Source organism: Miscanthus floridulus, chromosome 16 (assembly GCF_019320115.1).
Source record: "Miscanthus floridulus cultivar M001 chromosome 16, ASM1932011v1, whole genome shotgun sequence".
Taxonomy (NCBI): domain Eukaryota; kingdom Viridiplantae; phylum Streptophyta; class Magnoliopsida; order Poales; family Poaceae; genus Miscanthus; species Miscanthus floridulus.
The window spans coordinates 10,799,674-10,822,133 of NC_089595.1; the positions used below are offsets into that span (position 1 = coordinate 10,799,674).

The 22,460-nt window shown below is 46.3% G+C and overlaps 3 protein-coding genes across 3 annotated transcripts; 2 read left to right on the forward strand and 1 right to left on the reverse strand.

Moving 5' to 3' along the window:
* Positions 1–230: 230 nt before the first annotated feature.
* On the forward strand, positions 231–1,843 carry LOC136510258 (uncharacterized). The gene is made up of 4 exons (XM_066504772.1): positions 231–280; positions 405–567; positions 1,008–1,310; positions 1,403–1,843. Exons 1-4 carry the CDS (start codon positions 231–233, stop codon positions 1,841–1,843), a joined length of 957 nt encoding a protein of 318 aa, XP_066360869.1.
* Positions 1,844–4,522: 2,679 nt separating this feature from the next.
* On the forward strand, positions 4,523–5,950 carry LOC136512213 (protein PHOTOSYSTEM I ASSEMBLY 2, chloroplastic-like). Its single transcript, XM_066506192.1, has 4 exons — positions 4,523–5,062; positions 5,179–5,241; positions 5,375–5,421; positions 5,541–5,950. The coding sequence occupies exons 1-4, from the start codon at positions 4,895–4,897 to the stop codon at positions 5,626–5,628; spliced, it is 366 nt and encodes a 121-aa protein (XP_066362289.1). The 5' UTR covers positions 4,523–4,894; the 3' UTR covers positions 5,629–5,950.
* Positions 5,951–6,231: 281 nt separating this feature from the next.
* Positions 6,232–13,107, reverse strand: LOC136512214 (transcription initiation factor IIA subunit 2). The gene is made up of 4 exons (XM_066506193.1): positions 12,930–13,107; positions 12,666–12,801; positions 12,521–12,571; positions 6,232–6,719 (listed from the first exon to the last, which is right to left on the reverse strand). Exons 2-4 carry the CDS (start codon positions 12,792–12,794, stop codon positions 6,579–6,581), a joined length of 321 nt encoding a protein of 106 aa, XP_066362290.1. The 5' UTR covers positions 12,795–12,801; positions 12,930–13,107; the 3' UTR covers positions 6,232–6,578.
* Positions 13,108–22,460: the final 9,353 nt, after the last annotated feature.

Genomic DNA, 22,460 nt, shown 5'->3' on the forward strand with positions numbered 1-22,460 from the left:
CACGGGCATATGTGGAGGCTGTATTGACCGATATTGACCGGTATCTCCTTCAGTCTCTCACTCTCTCTTCTTGCTTGACTCCCTCAGTTCCCTAACCCTAGCGGCGGTGGATCCGGCGGCCGAGGCTGTAGCGGTGGCTGGGAGAAAAGACGATAAATCCCCCATGCTTGTGGCGGCGCATGGGGTAGTGGAGCGTGGATTCGACCGTAGATCCAGAGGATAGGCGTAGCATGGCGGGGAACAAGGGCGTGGGCGAGCGACCAGATTGGCTTCCGGACGAGTGAGTTCACTGCTTCCCCCTTGTTTCATGATGCCCCGTGTTTGTAGTGTTGATTGGTATTTAGTGCCCTGCGTTTGTGCCCCATGTTTGTAGTGTTGATTGCGTGCTCCTTGTTCATCTGTAGGATGGACACAGAAAGTAGCTACAACTTAGAAATCTGGATTGTTGCTCCTAATTCTCGTGCGCGGTGGTTTTCATTGAACAAAGTCATGGATGCTGACCGCACTAACTTCACAGACCTGGTTGCTGAAGTTGTTGACAAGTATTCTCGTAACTACGGTGACATAGTGAGATTGTTTTATTTCTGCATGGATAGTAAAGTGAACATCCAAGTCTGCACTGACCAAGATTTGGTTGAAATGTTTGCAAAACATAAGGCTTCTAAATGTTGCTTTTTGACTGTTGTATATCATAGCCCAAGTAGTGAGCCCCCTGTGATTCCTGATTGGGATTTTGGTAGCACTGTGAACTCTGTTGAACCCACATTCACCCTTTCAATTGCTTGTTCAAGCTTAGCAGAACCAAGCCATGCCATACACACTCAATCTGCTGAACCTAAATACCTAGCCAACCCAAACCCAATGAATGAGCATGTGGGTGTTGATGAGAAAGGATTGTATATTGACCTTGGTCTCCAATACCCCCACCTCCTCCCAATCCTCAGAGCCAAGGTGGGAGTAAAAATGGGAAGGTGAGAGTTCTGGTGCTGATAAATCCTCTGAGACAGTCTGATGATGAATCCTCTGATGATGAAGTAGAAGACATAGATGATATGGTTATAGATAGGGAGCCTGAACATATGCCTAATGTTGATTATGACAAGAAGGACCCTCCTATGTTAGTAGGAACAGTGTATTCAGACATGGATGCTTTTAAGATTGCTTTAGCTACTCATGATGTTAAACATGAGTTCAACTATGACATTGAGAAGAGTGATATAGGGATGTATAGGGTGAACTACTCACAGCAGAGTGAGGGCTACAGTTGGAGACTTCATGCCTCAACTCTAAGGGATGGGCACACTATTAAGGTAATATGTTAGTACATTGTTTTTATTGACTGCTCCCTGTTTTTCTTGTATTGTGTGGCTTGTAATAAGTGCATTACTTGACTGTTTTGCAGGTGAAAAGGAACCCTTACCCTCATGAGTGTCAGAGCACTAGAAGGCAAGAAATATGTGTAGAGGTAACACAGTTCTGGGTGTGCAGTCAGGTGATTGATTGGCTGAAGGAAGATGAAACTCTAGGTGCTCAAAGGAGGTTGAAGGATGCATACAAAATTATGGTGCCCTACAAAAGACTGTATAAAGGTAAAAATCTTGCCATGGATAAGATTTATGGGCCTTGGAACAAAAGTTTTGATAACTTGTATAGGCTTAAGGCCGAGTTAGAAGAATCAAGTCCTGAATCATTTCTTGTCGTTGATAATCACACCATCAACAATAAGATCAAGTTCAATAGGCTATTATTTGCACTGAAACCATGTGTTGATGGATTTCTTAGAGGCTGTAGACCATATATTGCATTAGATAGCACATTTTTAACAGAAAGATTTATGGGATAGTTGTGCATTGCTTGTGCAGTAGATGGGCACAACTGGATGTATCCAGTAGCTGTTGGTGTAATTGACTTAGAAACCAATGAGAATTGAGTGTGGTTCATGGAGACTAGCATTGAGGTTGCTACTCTATCCCAGATGGTGTTCCCACATAATGAGGTAGTGGTCAATGCTACACACAAGAAAAGGAAGAGGAAATCTTCTTCTTCTTCTGGTGCCAAGAAGAGCAAGGGGGCAGCTACCACCACTACTTCAATGACTGCTAATAGGTATGTTTACCAGCTCTTCAATTGATCATAACACTTCTATTTATAACTGCTAATGCTAAAGCACACTCTGTTTTTTTGCCACAAGGTCTGAAATTGGTTTCAATGACCCTGTTCCAATCCAACTGTGCACCTAGCCCCTTTCCATGAAGACTCCATTACAATAGAGACAGAGCCACTAGAGACTGTGCTGCCCCAGGCTTCACCGAGGAAGATAGGGATCAAGAAGAAGCTTACACCAAAGAAGCTCCAAGTTGCAGCAGCTAGCCCATCCAGCCCAGCCAGCCCTACTTCACGTACCAGAAGCAAGAAGAAGCTCCAGCTACAGTGAAAGGTGCCTGCTCAATGTTCTTTTGGTGATGTGGTTCTGAAAAAACACCTGCTATGTGATGGCACGACTGTTCTTTTGCTCTGTGATGAATGTTCTGTGATGGCATGACAGTACTTAGCTGTAGATGAAAACCAATAACTTAGCTACTATGTGATGAATGTTGGTGACATGTTGGTGCCATGAAACCTTTGTGATGAAAAACAATAAGGTAGCTGCTGTTATGTGATGAATGTTTGTTTACTGTTGCAATATTCTAATTGTTGTTATATTGTTCTCATATTTTGTTGCATTCTGGACAAATTAACAATCTTCATATTCATCATTTAACATTGATTCATTCATTCGTCCATCCATCCATGCATCCATTCATCCATGACTACTCACACATACATAGGCACCTACTTCTTCAAAATAGCATACAAAGCAAGAGGAGGAGCTCCCGTTCCGCGACGGATAGGGCTGAGGACCTATATATAGGAGGAGAAGCCCAGTGGCTCAATTGGCGCCAACAACCCTGGCTTTGGCGCCAAAATGCTCGGCCTAGGGCTGGCCTAGGAATGACACAGAAGCAAACCAACTAGTTCACAGAGCCTCTCAAGCCTAAAGGCATCTAAGTCATTTGGCTGCGCCGTTACCTACCGTTAGGAGCAAAACTGGATAGAATGACGTGTTGAACAAAAGAGTTTAGCGTCATAGCACCAGGATTCGTGTGAACTTTTTGGTGGCATGTAGGAATGGAGCATCTTTCATAATGGCACATAGGGAAAAGGCTCTAGGGTTTTGGACCTGGGTTTGTTATTTCTTTCTCTCCTTTTTTCTGGTAAATGTTGTGCGTAGTGCGTCTGTTTCGTCTGGACGCACGATGGTGGACCTCGATGCTCGAACGGCCCAACAGAAAACACTACCATCTGCACGGAAATAAAAATAAAAAATCACCGCTCTCACCTTCTTCTCGAATGGCTGTTGTTTCCCCATCCATTCTCGAACCAACCCTCCGCGTCTGCATTGCCGTGGCTTGCTCCACCGTGACTGCGCAGCAGCGCCCGCACCGCGCGCGCCCGCAATGTAGCGGCGTGCTACACCACGCCAGAGTGTCGCCGCCTACTTTCCTATCTCCCTACTGCCACTCACCACTCGTCGTCGAGTTCTTCGAGCCGACGCGGCGTGGTCCACGACGACTGCTCCCGCATAGCGCACCACGCCCAGCCGCTTACCTGCTGCCATCCTCTCTCTCCACTGCACCGAGCGTCGCTTGCTGGCTACCGTTGTTCCCCACCAGGTAGGCCATGGCTACCGGCGACGCCATGTTTTGTTTCAGGTGTGTTTCAGAAGTTATTTCCATGCGTTTCATCTGTATGTTGCGTATGTTGCAATGGCTATATACATATGTTGCAAGTATATTTTTCAAGTGTTTCAATTGTTTCATACATATGTTTCATGTGTTTCATCTATATGTTTCATGTGTTTCATCTGTATGTTTCATGTGTGTTCATCTTGATGTTGCAAAACGATCTTATTTTGCATATGCTGCAATGGCTACACACGTATGTTTCAAGTGTACGTTCCACTTGTTTCATCTGGTTTAGACGTATGTTGCAAATGTATGTTCCAAATGTTTTATCTGTTTTAGACGTATGTTTCATGTGTTTCATCTTGATGTTGCAATGACTATACAAGTATGTTTCAATAGTATATTGCATATATGTTGCAATGGTCGGATGGTTGTTGCAGAGGAGATGAGATGTTTGGCCACGGAAAGGGGTGTGGCTGAGACAGAGCGTGGCGGATAACGAGGGCGCGACGGGGATGGCGCCGCGGCGAGGGGAGGAGCGCGGCGTGGCGGGGGAAGGAGCGTGGCGGGCTTTACGTCTAGGGCGCAACCGAGAAGGGGATTGAGTTGTGGATGGTCTGACATGGTCACTGGCGCGGGATCGGTCGCGGGTGGTCGGACGGGATTTGTTGGCACGGAATCTGATGCGAGTGCAGGGGCGTCTGATACGAAGCGGTTGCAGGTGTCGGAGCTGCGTCCAAACGCGGGGCTGAGGCCAGACGTGCGGACACTAGCCCTGCTTTCTCTCTCTCCCTCTTTTCCGCCTTGGCACCTTGCGGTGTTTCCAGGGAGGGGACGGAGGCCTATCCCTCGTCCTATTGTGACCATACAAACTCCCAGCAGAGGGACCTGATGATAAAATAAAGGGATAAAATGCTGAATACAGACAACAGATAGAAAACCAACTACAGGCAATGCAAATTTGATTCTGTGGCTACAAAAGCTCTCCACCATCAGTTGCTTTCTTTCTTCCTTGCATTGGTTTTTTCTTCATCGTCATTCATCAGAGCCAGAGGAGAGGAGAGGAGGGGGCTGCCTGATACAGTGCTGTCTTGCTGCAGGTTAACCATCTTCGATTCGCAGACGGCAGGCCAAAGAGGAGCTGCTAGTCCACGTTGAGGTTAGTTGTCATGGAGCTTGCCATGGCCACTGGCAGCAGAAGCAGCAGCTTGGTCACCGGCTTGAGGTGCAGGACAGGTGCAGCGGCAGCGGCATTCAGATTCAGTAGTGGGGATCGCCGCCGCAGCTGGAGGACGACCCCAGTGACGGCGTCCGGCCGTGGAGCCCGCAGGCTGACGGTATGTACGTATGCCTTACATCACATCACTAGTTGTTGTTCTTCGAATCCGACCAATTCAGTTATACATGCTACTTGTCTGAAATCTCTCTTGTTCTTTCTTTCATTTTTCTGCAGGTCTCTGCAGCAGCCTGCAAGACATGTAAGGGAAAGGGCGCAGTAGAATGCCCAGGGTGCAAGGTATGATAGATGCATGGTGAACCTTCCATCCACCAGACTGTCTCAGATGGATGAATATACTACATGCTATCATAATTTGTTGTTTTTGCAACACAAGGTCACAGATATACTGAAATGAAACTGAATGATGCAGGGAACCGGCAAGAACAAGAAGAACGGCAACATTTTCGAGAGATGGAAGTAGGCTTTTTAAATACCATCATGTTACATTACATTAGCTACCTACTAGGGGCCATTTATTATATATACAAGTGCCAGATTGAAATTGGTATGTTCAGTTGAATTCCATCTCCATCCAGGTGCTTTGACTGCCAGGGGTTCGGGCTCAAGAGCTGCCCAACCTGTGGCAAAGGAGGTCTCACACCCGAACAGCGAGGAGAGAGATGAATCAACCAACCATACAACTACAAAAAATGCATACTACCAGGCTACAAGGCAGGCATGCAGCATTGGGATTTTCAATACATACACTGGACACCTGATGTATATGTACAAACTGCTTTCCATGCCTTAGTGCATTGCTGCCGCTGTACTGTACATCTAGAAACACCACCACTATTTTTCTCATATACTGCTGTCTGTGTATGCGCGTGGCCTACTGGCCTTGCCTTTGGATTCGTGAATGTTATGGTTGGTTTGCCAAAAGACAGACAGAAATCAAACTCTGAATGTTATATATGTTTGGATTAGTGAGTATTGTTCTGCTAAATCCGACAGGCAGATTGGATTGGTGAATGTTATGGATCTGCTAAACAGAGACAGAAATCAAACACTGAAGACTCTAGTGAGGGTGGCTAGCAAGACAATGTCAATCTGTATGTACATACATACATTCTCTAATGCATGAATGGATGCAATAGGAAAACAAACATACCAAGAGACAAATCCAACAATCTTATGCTGTTGTTGTCAACCAACCCAACATGACCAAGTGGATAATAAGCTTCGGAGATACTGTTCCATGTCACATGCAGGATAAGAGTCATCAGAGACGGCCTGAACATCTACTACTTACTCTTCCTTTAGTCATTTCGTCAATTACAGTGCCGTATTAGTATCAGCAACACATCAAGCAAGAGCGAGTCAGAAAATTGTTACACAGGCGCTACCAAGTAGTAAAACAAGTTTGCAGCTGCTTGCTGTCATACCATGCCATACTCTGGCCAGTATAACAGCAACAGATTGTATACAAGATACACATACAGTACGAAAAAGGCAATGAAAATGCCGCAGTGGAGTCCAGTTCGGGCAGTAGCTAGGCATGTGGCGGAAGAGTACGACTGATGCCCAGACAGACCACACCACACTAAGAGCCTCCTTCCTTGAGGTACGCAAGTCTATTGTCCGAGCAATTTGGAATCGCATGCCACAATCTTCACCTTGCCCACCTGCTCTGTTGTCTCCTCGTTCTTCAAACTTGCGTCTGTCAAGATGAAGGTCCACACATTGTCACAGAACCTGTACGTGTGCAGATGGCCCTGAAAATACAAGAGACCGGGCATCAGTGGCTGAGAAAAGCTAAAAGTGAAGTACAAATGCAATGGCAAACATGTCAATGAGAACAAGCCCCAGGTCTCAACCAGAGCTGCATTTAGTCGCAAACTGCCAGTATTACAAGCTGGGGAATGGGGACCGTCAAAATCATTAGATCCTCTCATGCACTTCTCATCACAATACTTACTGGAGAAGTGCATGGTTTCTCAAGTTCCATTGGCAGATTATTTTATTTTTTTTTAAAAGAAATGCATTGATGCCATTTCCAATTACATTTTGTTCCACAACAGGAAAACCTGAATCTATTACCTACTCATCTAAAACCAGAACAGAGAAACGCTAATGCAGGGCTTAACATGTACAGTGACCAAAACAACAGCAACCAAAGTACTTATTAGGCACAAACCCCCAAACACCAGCACAGTTCCACTTCCACCAACTATCAATGCAAAACAAAAAGATGAAACTGACGCATTACATTCCCTTCCTGGACAGACATCAAAGCACTCAGGATATATGATATAGATGCAATTCCTTCCAAAACTGCATTTTAGTGTGGAGTTATTAGACTGACTCCAACAAGGAGAAGGCAAAACGGTGACCCATTCCAGCATTTAGGTCGTGCACAGCAAATGGGTCATCAACCCAAAAACTTCGTTTTCCAACAGCGAAGGCAAAGGAGGAGCCTCCCGAGGTCCGCCCGTCTCCCTCTCCGTCGAGGTCCGCTCGTCTCCCTCCCCGCCTCTCTGCATGCGCCGCCCGCCCCCTCCCCGCTGACGAGCTTGCCGGAGAAGAGGGAGCCGCTGCAATCGAGCTCGCCGGGGAAGAGGGCGTGGGCCAGATCCGGCCCGAGCACGTGGGCAAGCTCGGGCGACCGCACGGGGGAGCTTCGGCCCACCGCTGCGCGGGTGACCTCCGGCCGGCCGCCGCGCGGGCGAGCATGTGGGGGAGCGCCGGCACCGCTGCCGCACGGCCAACCTCCGGCCCGCCGCCAAGCAGGCGAGCGCGCGTGGGGGAGCGCCGGCCCGCTGCCTTGAGGGCCAACTCCGCCACATGAAGGCACAGGAGGGGCTCGCTGGGGAAGAAGACCCGGGGCGGTCCTGCCTCCCTGCACCGGCCGCTCCACCTCGACGACGAGGAGGAGGAGAGCACGTCGCCGTCGTTGTCGGCTCCACCCCGACGCCTGGGCCCACCACTACCGGCGCAAGAGGATTTGCGTCGTGGGGAAGAGACGACGCATCTTTGAGTTCCGGCTGAGCTCGTACCCAAAATGGGTGTTCGGTTTGCATACTCCGTTGGATACTGTTTTTTTACCCAAAACACTGTGCGCTACCCAAAATGGGTTTGGGTTCCGCTTTGGCTGCTCCGTTGGAGACAGTCTTACTTATTAGGCAAAAAGGTTTCACATCCCATGCATCACAAGTTCTGCATGTTATCAACTAAGCCCATTATCATAAAGATAGCAGTTACATCCATCACATATTTATAGGCATCAAGATAAAGGAGCGAGGTTAATATATAGATTTTACAAGTAGTGATGAAAATTGCCTTAGTGGCGCGCTACATCGGCGCCCGGGTGTAGTGAAAAATGAGCAAGGGTCTTCGCATCTGAGTCGACGGGTGCGAAGGGTAAGGAAGCTAGTCGAACCAACTAGGATCCGTTTAGGTAGTTGGAATGTAGGGTCACTTACTGGTAAGTTAAGAGAATTAGTTGATACCGCGACTAGGAGGCGTGTAAATATATTATGCGTTCAAGAGACTAAATGGAAGGGTCAGAAGGCGAAGGAGGTGGACAATACAGGTTTCAAGCTTTGGTACACAGGGACAGTCGCGAATAGAAATGGAGTAGGAGTTTTGATTGATAAGAGCCTCAAGAATGGTGTGGTGGGAGTGAGAAGGCAAGGAGATAGGATTATCTTAGTCAAGCTTGTCGTTGGTGATATGGTCTTGAACGTAATTAGTGCGTATGCCCCCCAAGTAGGCCTCGACGAGAGTGTTAAGAGACAGTTCTGGGAAGACTTAGATGGCATGGTTAGAGCTATACCTAGTAGTGAGAAGCTTTTTATAGGAGGAGATCTTAATGGGCATGTAGGTACTACAAGCGCAGGTTTCGAGGCAGTTCATGGAGGTTTTGGGTATGGTAGTAGGAATCAGGAGGGGGAGGAAGTTCTGGACTTCGCGGTAGCTTTTGACCTGATGATAGCCAACACTTTCTTTAGAAAGAGAGAATCTCATCTAGTGACCTTCAGTAGCGGACAATACTGTAGCCAGATTGACTTTGTCCTCGCAAGAAGAAAGGACAAACGAGCATGCTTGGATTGCAAGGTGATACCAGGAGAGTGTGTTGTTTCTCAACATAAGCTTTTGGTGGCAGATTTTCGTTTTCAGGTACGGGCCCGTAGGGATAAACAAGCTAAGATTGAAAGAACAAAGTGGTGGAAACTGAAAGGGGAGACGTCAGATGTATTTAGGGAAAGGGTTATCAAAGAGGGCTCTTGGAAGGAAGAAGACGACATAAACAACATGTGGGACAAGATGGCAACCAACATTCGGAAGGTAGCCTCAGAGGTGTGTGGAGTAACCAAGGGAAGGGGACGCGAGGCTAAAGATACTTGGTGGTGGAACGAGGAAGTCCAAAGGGCTATTAAAGAGAAGAAAGAATGCTATAGACGCTTGTACCATGACAGGAGTGTGGACAACATAGAGAAGTACAAGGTGGCAAAGAAGACTGCAAAACGAGCTGTAAGTGTGGCAAAGGGTACAGCGTACGAGGATCTTTACCAACATCTGAGTACGAAGGAAGGAGAGAAGGACATTTATAGGATGGCTAGGGTTCGTGAGAGAAAGACACGGGACTTCAACCAAGTTAAGTGCATTAAGGATGAAATGGAGCACCTCTTGGTGAAGGAGGATGAGATCCGACATCGATGGCAAGAGTATTTTGACAAATTGTTCAATGGTGAGAATATGGACACAACATTTCAGTTGGATGACTCTTTTGATGACACCAATAGGCGCTTTGTGCGGAGAATCCAAGAATCTGAGGTCAGAGAGGCGTTGAAAAGGATGAAAGGAGGTAAGGCGATGGGACCGGATGGTATCCCAATCGAGGTGTGGAGATGTCTCGGGGACATAGCTATAGTATGGCTAACCAAGCTGTTCAACCATATTTTTCGATCGAACAAGATGCCTGATGAGTGGAGAAGTATATTGGTACCGATCTACAAGAATAAAGGGGATATTCAAAGTTGTACGAATTACCGGGGAATTAAGTTGATGAGCCATACTATGAAGCTATGGGAAAGAGTTATCGAGCATCGCTTGAGAGCAATAACGCGGGTCTCTATGAACCAATTTGGTTTCATGCCCGGAAGGTCAACCATGGAAGCCATTTTCTTAGTAAGACAAGTTATGGAGCGGTATAGGGAGAAGAAGAAGGACCTACACATGGTTTTTATTGACTTGGAGAAGGCTTATGATAAAATACCAAGGAATGTTATGTGGTGGGCTTTGGACAAACATAAAGTCCCAACGAAGTACGTCGGGCTCATTAAGGACATGTACAACAATGTTGTGACTAGAGTTCGAACAAGTGATGGAGACACGGATGACTTCCCGATTAGGATAGGACTACATCAAGGGTCAGCTTTGAGCCCTTATTTGTTTGCTTTAGTGATGGATGAGGTCACAAGGGACATACAAGGGGACATCCCTTGGTGTATGCTTTTCGCGGACGATGTAGTGCTAGTTGATGAAAGCCGAACAGGAGTGAACCAGAAACTGGAGTTATGGCGGGAGACTTTGGAGTCCAAAGGTTTTAGACTCAGTAGAACTAAAACTGAGTATATGAGATGTGATTTCGGCACTACTACTCGGGAGGAGGAAGATGTTAGTTTGGAAGGTCAAGTAGTGCCTAGGAAGGATACCTTTCGATATTTAGGATCAATGCTACAGAGGGACGGGGATATTGATGAAGATGTTAGCCATAGAATCAAAGCAGGGTGGATGAAGTGGCGGCAAGCGTCTGGTGTCCTATGCGACAAAAGGGTACCACAGAAGCTAAAAGGCAAGTTTTATAGGACGGCGATTAGACCTGCTATGTTGTATGGTGCAGAATGTTGGCCTACGAAAAGACGACATGTTCAACAGCTAAGTGTCGCAGAAATGCGTATGTTGCGTTGGATTTGCGGTCATACAAGAAAGGATCGAGTTCGGAATGATGATATACGTGAGAGATTAGGGGTAGCGCCAATTGAAGAAAAGCTTGTCCAACACCGGTTGAGATGGTTTGGACATGTACAACGGAGACCTCCAGATGCACCGGTGCGTAGCGGAATCCTAAGCCAGGACAGTAACATGAAGAGAGGCAGAGGAAGACCGAAGTTGACTTGGGTAGAGGCAATAAAAGGAGACTTGAAAGGATGGAATATACCCAAAGACTTAGCCTTAGATAGGAGTGCTTGGAAGACAGCTATTCACGTGCCTGAACCTTGATGGCTTCTGATGGGTTTCAACTCTAGCCTACCCCAACTTGTTTGGGACTTAAAGGCTTTGTTGTTGTTGTTGTTGTTGTTGATGAAAATTGCCTACTGCAAGCAGGAAAAGTTAGCAATCGAAGTTCAAACATGCAAGACTGAGGTCTGGTCAAGCAGCAATCAAGAAGAGAAAATTGCCAGGATTGTTGCAGAAACCATATGCTGGTCATTTTGGAAATGCATAAAGGTACTATTGACCTACTTTTCCACCTATGAGATCTTCTAAAACTTTGGGGTCTGCAAATCCTAAAAATATGAGGGGCAGAGACAGGTTCAGGGAGGGGACAGCAGCTGAAACATGAATGGTTCACATGGTTGGGCACCAGCAACATGTGAACTGGAAGGGCAGCCAAGTTGCTGTGACCTGTGATGTCTCCAGATCAGGTGTGCATCTGCACACCACCTAGCATGTTCAGCGTTTTCAAGCATGTTAATCCATGTTCTCCATTAAGAACATGTTATCCATAGGAGCATCATAGCCTTTTGTTATCCATACTCCAGATAAGCCCAGGTGCCAACCTCAATAGTTTTGCATAAGAGAGAACTACAATTGGACACAGGAAAACGGGATTCAAATTCTCATTACTCTTGCCACACAAAGGGTCAGCTATCTAACAATGACAATAGAAGGCATTTGACCCTACTGTTAGCGTAAAGTTTCATTTCAGAAGATTAATTTGGCTAAAGGAAGTGTTGACATGGATCATCCCAGAATCCACTTTACTAGTTTGTCTATTAAGCAGGCCAAGCAGGGGAAATAAAGCATTTAAAGGCTAGATCCCTATTCACAAGGTACTTTATTTCCTTGTTTTCTAAATCATGGTTCCCATTCCATCTCATCATATTTACGGCTACTTATGCCACGTGTCACAGACTCAAAGCACAAATTGGTCTAGCTTTCAAGTTGACAATATGAATCATGCCTTGAAAGGATATAACTATGTAATCAGACAAAATACTACTTGATACTAACTGCAAAACAATCTTGAAGCATACAAATGACAAACTGCCACGAAATCAGCTACAGTACACAGATTCAAGGTTAGTCGTATGCAACAATAGCAAGTGTGAATCCTTGCACTGGCCTGGACATGACGCCATGTGCTTTTTGCATCGTGTTACATTAATTACTAGTCTAGAACCCAAATTTATTCCCTCTCAACCCAAAGGAACGTGTGAAGTTGTGTACGGTGAAAGAACCACTTGATAAACCACTAGTGCACGAAAGAGGGAAGAAAATCATATCATACCTTGATGTTAACCTTGCTCTTGACTTGGTTCTCCAGAGCATCCGTCATGGACTAGACGAACAGCACAGAAGGGCAAATATCAATGACTAGATTTGCCGTTGGGAAACCACACACCGAGATAAAATTAGACGAGGAGCATTTCCACCTTGTCGAACTGGATGAGGACCTGGATGGCGAGCTCCGGGCTGAGGGTGCCGTTGGAGACCATCTCGTCGAGCGTCTCGGTGAGGCACATGCCGATGGTGGACCTCCGGTACAACTCGAAGGTGGCCATAGCCGGCCTGCGGGGGGGCACGCACGCGGCGATTAGATCAGATCCGAACACGGATGGCTTGCGCTAGGGTTTGGGTGCTCGGTCTCGCACAGTAGGAAGGGAAGGGAAGGGGAGAGAGAGGAGGGGTGGGCATACCTCCTGGTGGACGCACGTTGCCGGCGGAGAGCCCGACGAAGACCGGCACCTGGAGTAGGGAGTCGGCGGCGCTTGCGCAGTCGTCGCCGCGGGAAAGAAAGGGCACGAGAGAGGGAGAGAGCAGGCGAGACCGCGAGAGAGAAGAAAATGGCAGATTCAGGGCCGCTCACTCTACCTTTTTTCCGGATATGCTACAAGCATCGAAGGTTTTTTTATAGGGATTTTTTTTACACATACAATTCACTTATTTGGACATCGGCCATTATAATTTCAATTCTTCTCCATCTATACCATTTTCCAGCGACGGAGCTCGCAGGAATGTGCAGGGGGCCAATTCAAAGGTACACTGCTACAGTAATTACCAATAGTAGTACCGCCAATTGAAATTCTGTGGAAAATCTTTGTTTTTTCAAGTTCTATCTATATATACTGCAATGAACAATTGAAATTCTGTCAAAGAAAAATGAACAATATACGGATTTACATACTTGTAAGCTATGATCCACTAATCAGCAACAGCAAGCATGATACGAGAGATGCATGAATTAATTACATACATGCAGCGACATGCAAACCTATAGAGTGCAGCCAGAGAAGGGGGGGCCAGGACCCAGTTTGGCCCCCACATAGCTCCGTCCGTGTCATTTTCTACGTTTGCAGTGTATAAGGGCCCACTGTCAGGCACGTATTCTACCGGATTGCATACGGGCGTCGAGTTCCCGTCTCCTCCGTCAGACCGACCCGCCCACGGACGACCCGCCGCGCTCGCGTCGCCGTGCCTCGGACCTTCCGCCTCGCCGCGCCCCTTCGCCGTGTAGACGGCGACCGCCGTGGGGTTGGCCACGAGGCGCCCCTTCGCCGCCGCCAGCTCGTACGTAACGCCACCCTCCCAGAGGCAGAGCACGCGGTCGCCCCAGGCAGAGCACACAACCGCCCCCAGCGCAGCACCGAGAAGGGGCCCCGGTGCGTGAACAGCCACGATGCGCCGCCCGCGTCGTGCTCCTCCCGCTTCGCCGTCGTCTCCACGTACCGCGCGGAGTACGGCGCTGCGCCATCAGCGCCGAAGTGGAACGAGCCAAGGTAGCCATGGCCGTTGAGCAGGTGCACGGTAGACCCGTGGTCGTCGGCGAACATCCCGGGACCGACGAGGCGGGTGCATGGTGGCGGTCGCCGCGCGGTGCCAGCCGGCGTCACCATCGCCACCACCTGTCAATGGGCGTCTGGCCGGTGCCGTGGCTGTGGTTCGTCGCCGGCGAACTGCTAAGGCTGGGTGTCGGTCGTCGTGCAGAACGCGTTTGTTTCCATGTATATGCGCTGCAGAGACGGACAACCGTGTCGTTCTGAGATGCTGCCATGCTGGTGACCAGTGAAGCACAGCCTAATGCTGTGACCATGGCACATCTGTTGTCAGCTGTTTAAGCAAATGATTGCAGAATCAATGCGTCTAGATTCTGCAACAATGGCAAGCGTCATCTCAGCTTACGCAAAGTCTGCGGACCTGGTACAGACGAAGAACATCCACTGCCGTGGAGGAGATGGTGGCGCTGCTGTAGGTGGCCATGGCGTGCGTGTCCACCGCGCCCGATGCGCTCCTCTATTGCGGCAGGCCGCCGTGGGTGAGCATGGCCGCTCCGCGCTTGCGCGCCATGGTGGTGGTGCACGGCCTTGCCACGCTCACGCGCAGGCCGCCGCTCCACCTCTGGCCCCACGAGCAGGTGCCAGCACGGGAGAGGTGAGCGTCATTCGCGTGCGCCGTTCTTCTTCTAGCCCGCCGACGCCGCAGAGTGCGCCGCGCATGTGCGTGCCCAGCGCCGGGGTGGTGGAGGTAGTGTCCGTGGCGAATCGGCGCCATCGGCCACGGCATCGCGCTGGCCAACCCCACGGCGGTTGCCATCTACACGGCGAAGGGGTGCGACGAGGCGAAAGGTCCGAGGCACGGCGACGCGAGCGCGGTGGGTCGGTCTGACGGAGGAGACAGGAACTCGACGCCCGTATGCAATCCGGTAGAATACGTGCCTGACAGTGGGCCCTTATACACTGTAGACGTAGAAAATGGCGTAGATGGGGAAGAATTGAAATTATAATGGCAGATGTTCAAATAGGTGAATTGTAATGGCGTTTCGCCAAACTCGAAGAATTATAATGGCATGGATCCAAAAATCCCTTTTTTATTACAGCGTTGAAGGTTGATTCTTCGAGTAAAATGCACCAACGGCACTTAAACATAAAAGTGGATGTCCAATAAAAAAACATAACAGTGGATGTCCATGAACTTCTAAAATACACATCCACATATATGAGAAATAGCTACAGACACCAATAGACGAGTTTAGACAAACATGCCTACCTAAGGACTCATAAACATAATTTCACGCCAACGTCCGCGTCGTGCTCCTCCCGCTTCGCCGTCTATCGCAGAATCGACCAATTTATAAGAATACAAGTACAATGGCAATCCGCAAGCGGTCGCACTATTATACTTGAACCCATATAAACCCGGTAGTCCGTCGAGTACCACGACGGGTCTCGATAAATGATTTACAACAACCAAGATCGTATAGGATTCAACATACATGCCACATATTACATAAAGTTCACAGATACTTTTCATCATCAGAGTACGAATAAAAGTTATTACAAACCAAGTTTGATAAATAAAGCGGAAGCAAATAAGTTCGAAGATAAAGTTTTCCAACATAGTTTGATACAGTGCCAAACCAGATCACGGTCCATAAAAGCAAAGATAGGAATTATAAAAGAAGCCTGCCCAAGGCATACTCCTCATCCACGGTGGGATAGAAGCAACTCTTACAATACCCATGATACACAGTGCCATCTGCAATAATGGGAAAATAAACCCTGAGTACGAGAAGGTACTCAGCTAGACTTACCCGTCATAAACCAGAAATAAAATGACTCCAAGGATTATGCAAGGCTGTATAAGTGGACGTAACTTGACAACATTTTGCATAAAAAGGCAATTGACCCGTTGTACAATTATGATTCCTTTATCAAGTTAATTATAACTATCCATTTCTAGATTAGCAACTATCCTGTGCCAAACATGTGGTATATCATTTAGAAGCATACAATAGTAACCATAGCAGGTATTGTAATTCCATTTTCATCCGAACCATCATGTTTCATAACACAGTTACTACGATGTTGGAGCTAGTCAAGTTTCTCACTATCCGGGAGAGACGGCGATTCGAATCGATTTCAACCAGCTGGGAATTTATTCCTAACACAAACCCAGGTCTACCAGCCACGATAGCCTTAGGTCACCTTTGGTACAACTCCGGTACACATTTCGCGGGTCCGTACTACGCCGCACAATCTGGAACACCAGATGCCAGGATGCTCAGGCCAAGCCTGCCCTTGGGCTCAGTCTGATCATTTCCCGGAAGGAGCGCACAACAGAACGATTCCCGACCTGAGTTGAATTACTCGGCTTCGTGGTCGGAACGAGTTATCCGGCCAGCTAAGTGAGAGGCATGCGTTCAATCTTGTCAGAAGTTCCAACAACGGTACGGTCCTTGATCGACACAGATGGGGATAGATCCACACCCAAGACCTCCATGTCTTGTTGCTTCTCTATCGACCTCCCATCCGGTCTTGATTTACTTTTACCTCATGGTTCTGTTCCACGATGGCAGATATAGCCAACCGTGCTCCGGTATCCACCTATATCTCGTAGGTGACAGGATATCACCCGACTTCTACCGGTCTAAGCATGGCTAAGCATTTATTCGATCCTGGACCTATACCGGTTAAAGGTGTAATATCTGGACAAGAAATGTACATGCATCAAGTGGTTTCATTCAACTCTTATAACCTAATGTATCAACCATAAATACATAAGTAAACATTTGTAAATTACTGGGAGACTTATAATGCTCCGGGGCTTGCCTCGCAGAAAGGAAGTAGGGCGGTGGTCAGGACACTCCGGAAGCTCTTCAGGGTTCTGCTCCACGCCTTCGGGAGCTGCGGCTTGCGGATCCTCCTGCTGGTTCCCTTCCTCTGCTTCTTTGAATTCCAGCAATGTGATCTCTTCCTCCGATCCTAGATGCATGAGTATGGCATAAGTATTACGAATGCATAAATGTTAACAAGTGCATCATATTTATTGAGTAGGTGCATATCTCTTCTCGATTATTACTTAATTACTCCTACAATGCATCGACCATGCCACCAACAGTAGCTACTTGTTTCACTCATAACCGGAGTTCTACAAATCCAAATCCAGTGATCCTGGACTTTCTGGAAAGCTTATCAAATTCTCTACAACTTTGTTATTAACCATTTTTACAGTACACATCATTTTCCACATGTAACTCATCAAACTATAGAATCTACCCGGAAACTATTCAACATGCAATATAAAGTAACGATACTTCTACTTCATGTAATCATTCAAAATTTGACCACATAGAATCTACCAACAGTTTAAGCATACCAAATACATTTAAGATCATATAATGGTGAAGCCCAAACTATTCATTTAATTGCCTTTATTATTTTATTTATATATCTAGGTTAAATAATAAATATATATCAGATGTGCTTAATAAATTCTCAAAAATTTACAGTTCCTTACTAATGTTATCAAAGGACTACTATAAAAATTTCATGTCATTTTACCAAGTAGAACATCCTATACAAAAATGACAAGGAAGCAAGGCTTGAAATAGCATAAATGGAAAACCCTATTGAAAAGTGTCAAGCAACAGATTTCCTATTTTTCTTAGCATCCATATGGTACTAGGATTACCTCCAACAAATTTCATGAATTTTGGACTCATAAATAATTTATAAAAATTCATGCAAGGATTGACTATCCATAAAAGAAAAATCTATAACTATAAATCTACCTATGCACTGGTCCTCAAATTTTTACCAGAGCTCATATATGCTAAGATTAGCTTACCACAAAAATTTCATAATTTTTGGAGCACAGAAACTCTAGATATAAAATAAACAAATTTGAATGCATTTCAAAAGCACATTTTAAATCCCTATTTAAATCTCCAAAACTTTCTACTGTACATGTTAAAAACATATTTTTCCTAAATACTACACTTCCTAAGGAACACTACAAAATTTATTTCACAAATTTAGGAGCTACCAAACTGAAGATACAAAAATCACAAATCACACTTGAATCTGGAATTTTTGAACTAGCCCTCAACACTGCTGTCGCTGACCGGTGGGACCCACATGTCAGTTGGACCCACATGTCATCGAGACGAAACAGAGCAGCGGCGCTGCTTGGCACTGCGCGGCTACGGCTCGTCGACGGCGAGCTTCGCCGGCGGTGACATCTTCACCGAGCAACCTACTCGACCTGGCGCGTCTAATGAACCAGTTGGCCGGCCCTATTGTCGACTCTAGAGATGACAGCGGCGACCATGGCGGAGCGGCGGGGCTAGACTATAGCGGTACGCCGGTAGAGGCCACGGCGAGGCACAAAGGGGCGCGGACGAGTATCCCTGGGCTCAGGCGAACCTAATGCGAACGGCTACGCGGTCTATGGTGGAGGGACACGCCCCAGCCACGGTGACGGGCGCGGCGGGGAAGCTCCGGCGAGCACTTGCATGGCGTTGGGGCTTACCAAGCTCTGTCAGCGGGCACGGGAGGAGGCAGTGGGTCGCTGGGGATCTTGCGGTGCTGCTGTGGTGACGAAAGGTGGCTCGGCGTGAGCTTGCGTGGGCTATGGCGACGGCGGAGGTGGAACGAGCTCGCTGCTGCGCTGCGGCGAGGAGGAAGGCCGAGGAAAATGAAATGGGGAGCACGGGAGGGAGCGGGCGAGTGCGGGGGTGCTAAAGCCGTGCTCTGGCCTGGTGGAGCCACACGCGGCGAGGCGCCGGTGACGCGCGGCCGTCGCGGCCTCCACGCGGCGCGCGATGTCTGAAGCCGGTCGGCCATCGAGCTAGGCGATTCAGTTCGTCAGACAACGCGAAGCCGAGCCTGACGACGAGATTTCGAGTTGAATTTGCCATCGACACAGGGTGATTCAGTGAATGATTTGTAAACGAAAATTGTAGCCCTAAGTACCGTCTCCAATTGTTATTAAAGGATCATGCTCAAACACTCAACCAAACTCAAGTTATTTCATTCCAAAGTCAGGCTGTCAGACTGTTAGTGAACCAGGACTTAGCAAAATTTTCTTAAGTGTCGAATTGTTGATTTTTCTAATTTTTGTGATCCAATTTCACACATGTTAGGAGCTAAATCATGCAATGACCCAAAAATAAAAGTTGTTCCTTATGTCAATTACTACAACTTTGCTTTAGTGAACTCCTCCATGCAAGGTCTCTAACACCTAGTTCAAAATTGGTCAAACATGTCACATTTAAAAGATGAAACACATCAAAGCATGGCTTAATGACCAAACTAGCCCTAGCCCTAAATACCAAAGTTGTTCATGATGATACTCTAAACATGTTTAAGCTATTTGCAAGGTCACACCATGATTTCATGTATTAGTCACACATAGGGCTATCCAGGTCAACACATGTAACATTACTTAAGTGCTTGATCATGAAAGGTGACCTCCATGAACAAGGTTCCATTTGTTAACCTAAGTGTAGCTAAGGTGTTTTAGTGACTAACATTACCCACTTGCATTCATTTGCACATGATCATATGCATATGTTCCAAGAAACACGAGATAACAAGCAATGTTTCATATGTTTCAATCAAATGTTTCAATTGTAAATGATGATTTATGAATGCTTGATGCTCATGCTCATGTTATGCAAGTCAAGTTATGCAAGGCTAACACCCGAGGTGTTACAGCCCCTCCCCCTTATAAAAATCTCGTCCTGAGATTTGCAAGACCTACCATTCTTGGAAAAAGGCGGGATAAACTTCTCGTAGATAATCTTCTCTTTCCCACATAGCATCTTGTTCACTATGATTGTTCCACACCACCTTATAGAACTTAATAATCTTACTCCTTGTTACTCTCTCCATCTCTTCTAATACTCGAATTGGCTTTTCTTCATAGGTCAAATCCGATTGGAGCTGCACGTTGGTGGGTGCAATAGCTTCTTCGGGTACTCGAAGACATTTCTTTAGTTGAGCAACATGGAACACATCAAAGATTGCACTCATCTCTGGTGGAAGTTGTAACTTATACGCAACCTTCCCTTTTCGTTCCAAAATTTTGTATGGCCCTACATATCTTGGTGAAAGCTTCTTTTTCATCCCAAATCTTTTCACACCTTTCATGGGTGATACTCTCAAGTATATATAGTCACCCACTTCGAAGGTTAGTGGTCTTCTTCTGTCTGCATAACTCTTCTGTCTTGATTGAGCTACCTTCATATGTTGTTGGATGATATGTACTTGCTCTTCGGCTTCATTGACAAAATCAATACCAAAGTACCTCCTTTCACCGGGCTCAATCCAATTCAATGGAGTTCTGCACTTTCTGCCATACAAGGCTTCAAATGGAGCCATTTTGATACTCGCTTGATAACTGTTGTTATAGGAGAATTCAGCTAAAGGTAACCATTTCTCCCATGAACCTTTTGAAGATATAACACAAGCTCTAAGTAAATCTTCTAGGATTTGGTTCACTCGCTCTGTCTGTCCTGAAGTTTGCGGATGGTAAGCTGAACTTCTGATTAGCTTAGTTCCCCAAGCCTGGTGTAAGTGCTCCCAGAAACGAGCTATGAACTGTGGTCCTCGATCTGAGATTATGGTCCTGGGTACTCCATGCAGTCTCATGATCTGGGAAACATATAACTCAGAGTATTTCCCCATGTGATATGTTGAGTGCACTGGTACAAAGTGTGCTGACTTGGTGAGACGATCAACAATAACCCATATTGAATCGTGACCTTGTGGCGTCGTTGGAAGGCCTGTGATAAAGTCCATGCTGATTTCTTCCCATTTCCATCCTAGAATAGGCAATGGCTGAAGTAATCCAGCAGTTTTCATATGGACAGCTTTTACTCTACTGCAGTTATCACACCTAGCAACATAGGATGCGATCTCTTTCTTCATCTTAGTCCACCAAAAACGGGTTCTTAAATCTTGATACATTTTACTACTACCTGGATGGATAGACAATTTGGATGAGTGAGCTTCTTCTAAAATTTGATTCCTTAGCTCACGGTCTTTTGGTACCACTAGTCTGTCCTCAAACCATAATACACCTCTTTCGTCCAATCTAAAATGTTTGGTTTCTTGCTCTTGCATTTTTCTCTTGATGTGACTTATTCCTATATCTGTCTGCTGTAGCTCTATGATTTTGCCCTCAAGTGAACAACTGATTGTGATATTGTGTAGTATAGCAGGATGTAACAAGTTGAATCCATCTTCCAACAATGCTTCCACAGTGTTGCAATGGGACTTCCGACTAAGTGCATCGGCTACTACATTAGCTTTACCCGGATGGTAATACACTTCTAGATTGTAGTCCTTAATCAATTCTAACCATCTTCGTTGTCTCATGTTCAGTTCTGGCTGGGTAAAGATATACTTGAGACTTTTGTGGTCAGTATAGATATGACATACATTGCCCAACAAATAATGTCTCCATATCTTTAATACATGAACAACGACTGCAAGTTCCAAATCATGTGTAGGGTAGTTGACTTCATGTTTTCTCAATTGCCGAGAGGCATATGCAATTACTCTCCCTTCTTGCATAAGTACACATCCCAAACCTATTCCTGATGCATCACAAAATACATCAAATGGCTTTTCAATGTCTGGTTGTGCTAACACAGGTGCTGTAGTCAACAAAGTTCTGAGGGTGTGAAAAGCTATTTCACATTCTGGTGTCCATTTGCACTTCTCATCTTTCTGAAGTAGTCTGGTCATAGGCTTAGCTATCTTTGAGAAATCTGGAATAAACCGACGATAGTACCCTGCTAACCCTAGAAAACTCCGAACTTCATGAACCGAAGTTGGGGCTTTCCAATCCATGACCTCTTGTACTTTGGATGGGTCTACTGAGATTCCATCTCTTGATAAAATGTGACCTAAGAAAGGTACTTTGCTCATCCAAAATTCACATTTGCTAAACTTGACATATAGCTTATGCTCCCTTAGTCTGGATAGGACGATCCTCAGATGCTCTTCATGATCTGTCTCATTTTCTGAATAAATCAATATGTCGTCGATAAACACGACCACGAACTTATCAAGTTCGGGCATGAATACCGAGTTCATCAGGTACATGAAATAGGCTGGAGCATTTGTTAGTCCGAAGGACATAACCAAATACTCGTATAAGCCGTACCTGGTAGAGAAAGCAGTTTTAGGTATATCCTCCGGTCTGATCTTTATCTGATGGTAGCCTGATCTTAAGTCAATTTTGGAGAATACCTTTGCCTTCGCTAGATGATCGAATAGGATGTCGATGCGGGGTAATGGATATTTGTTCTTGATGGTCACCGCATTGAGTGGTCTGTAATCTACACACATTCTCAGTGACTTATCCTTCTTTTTCACAAACAAGGCTGGGCATCCCCACGGAGATGAGCTAGGTTGGATAAGACCCTTGTCCAATAGATC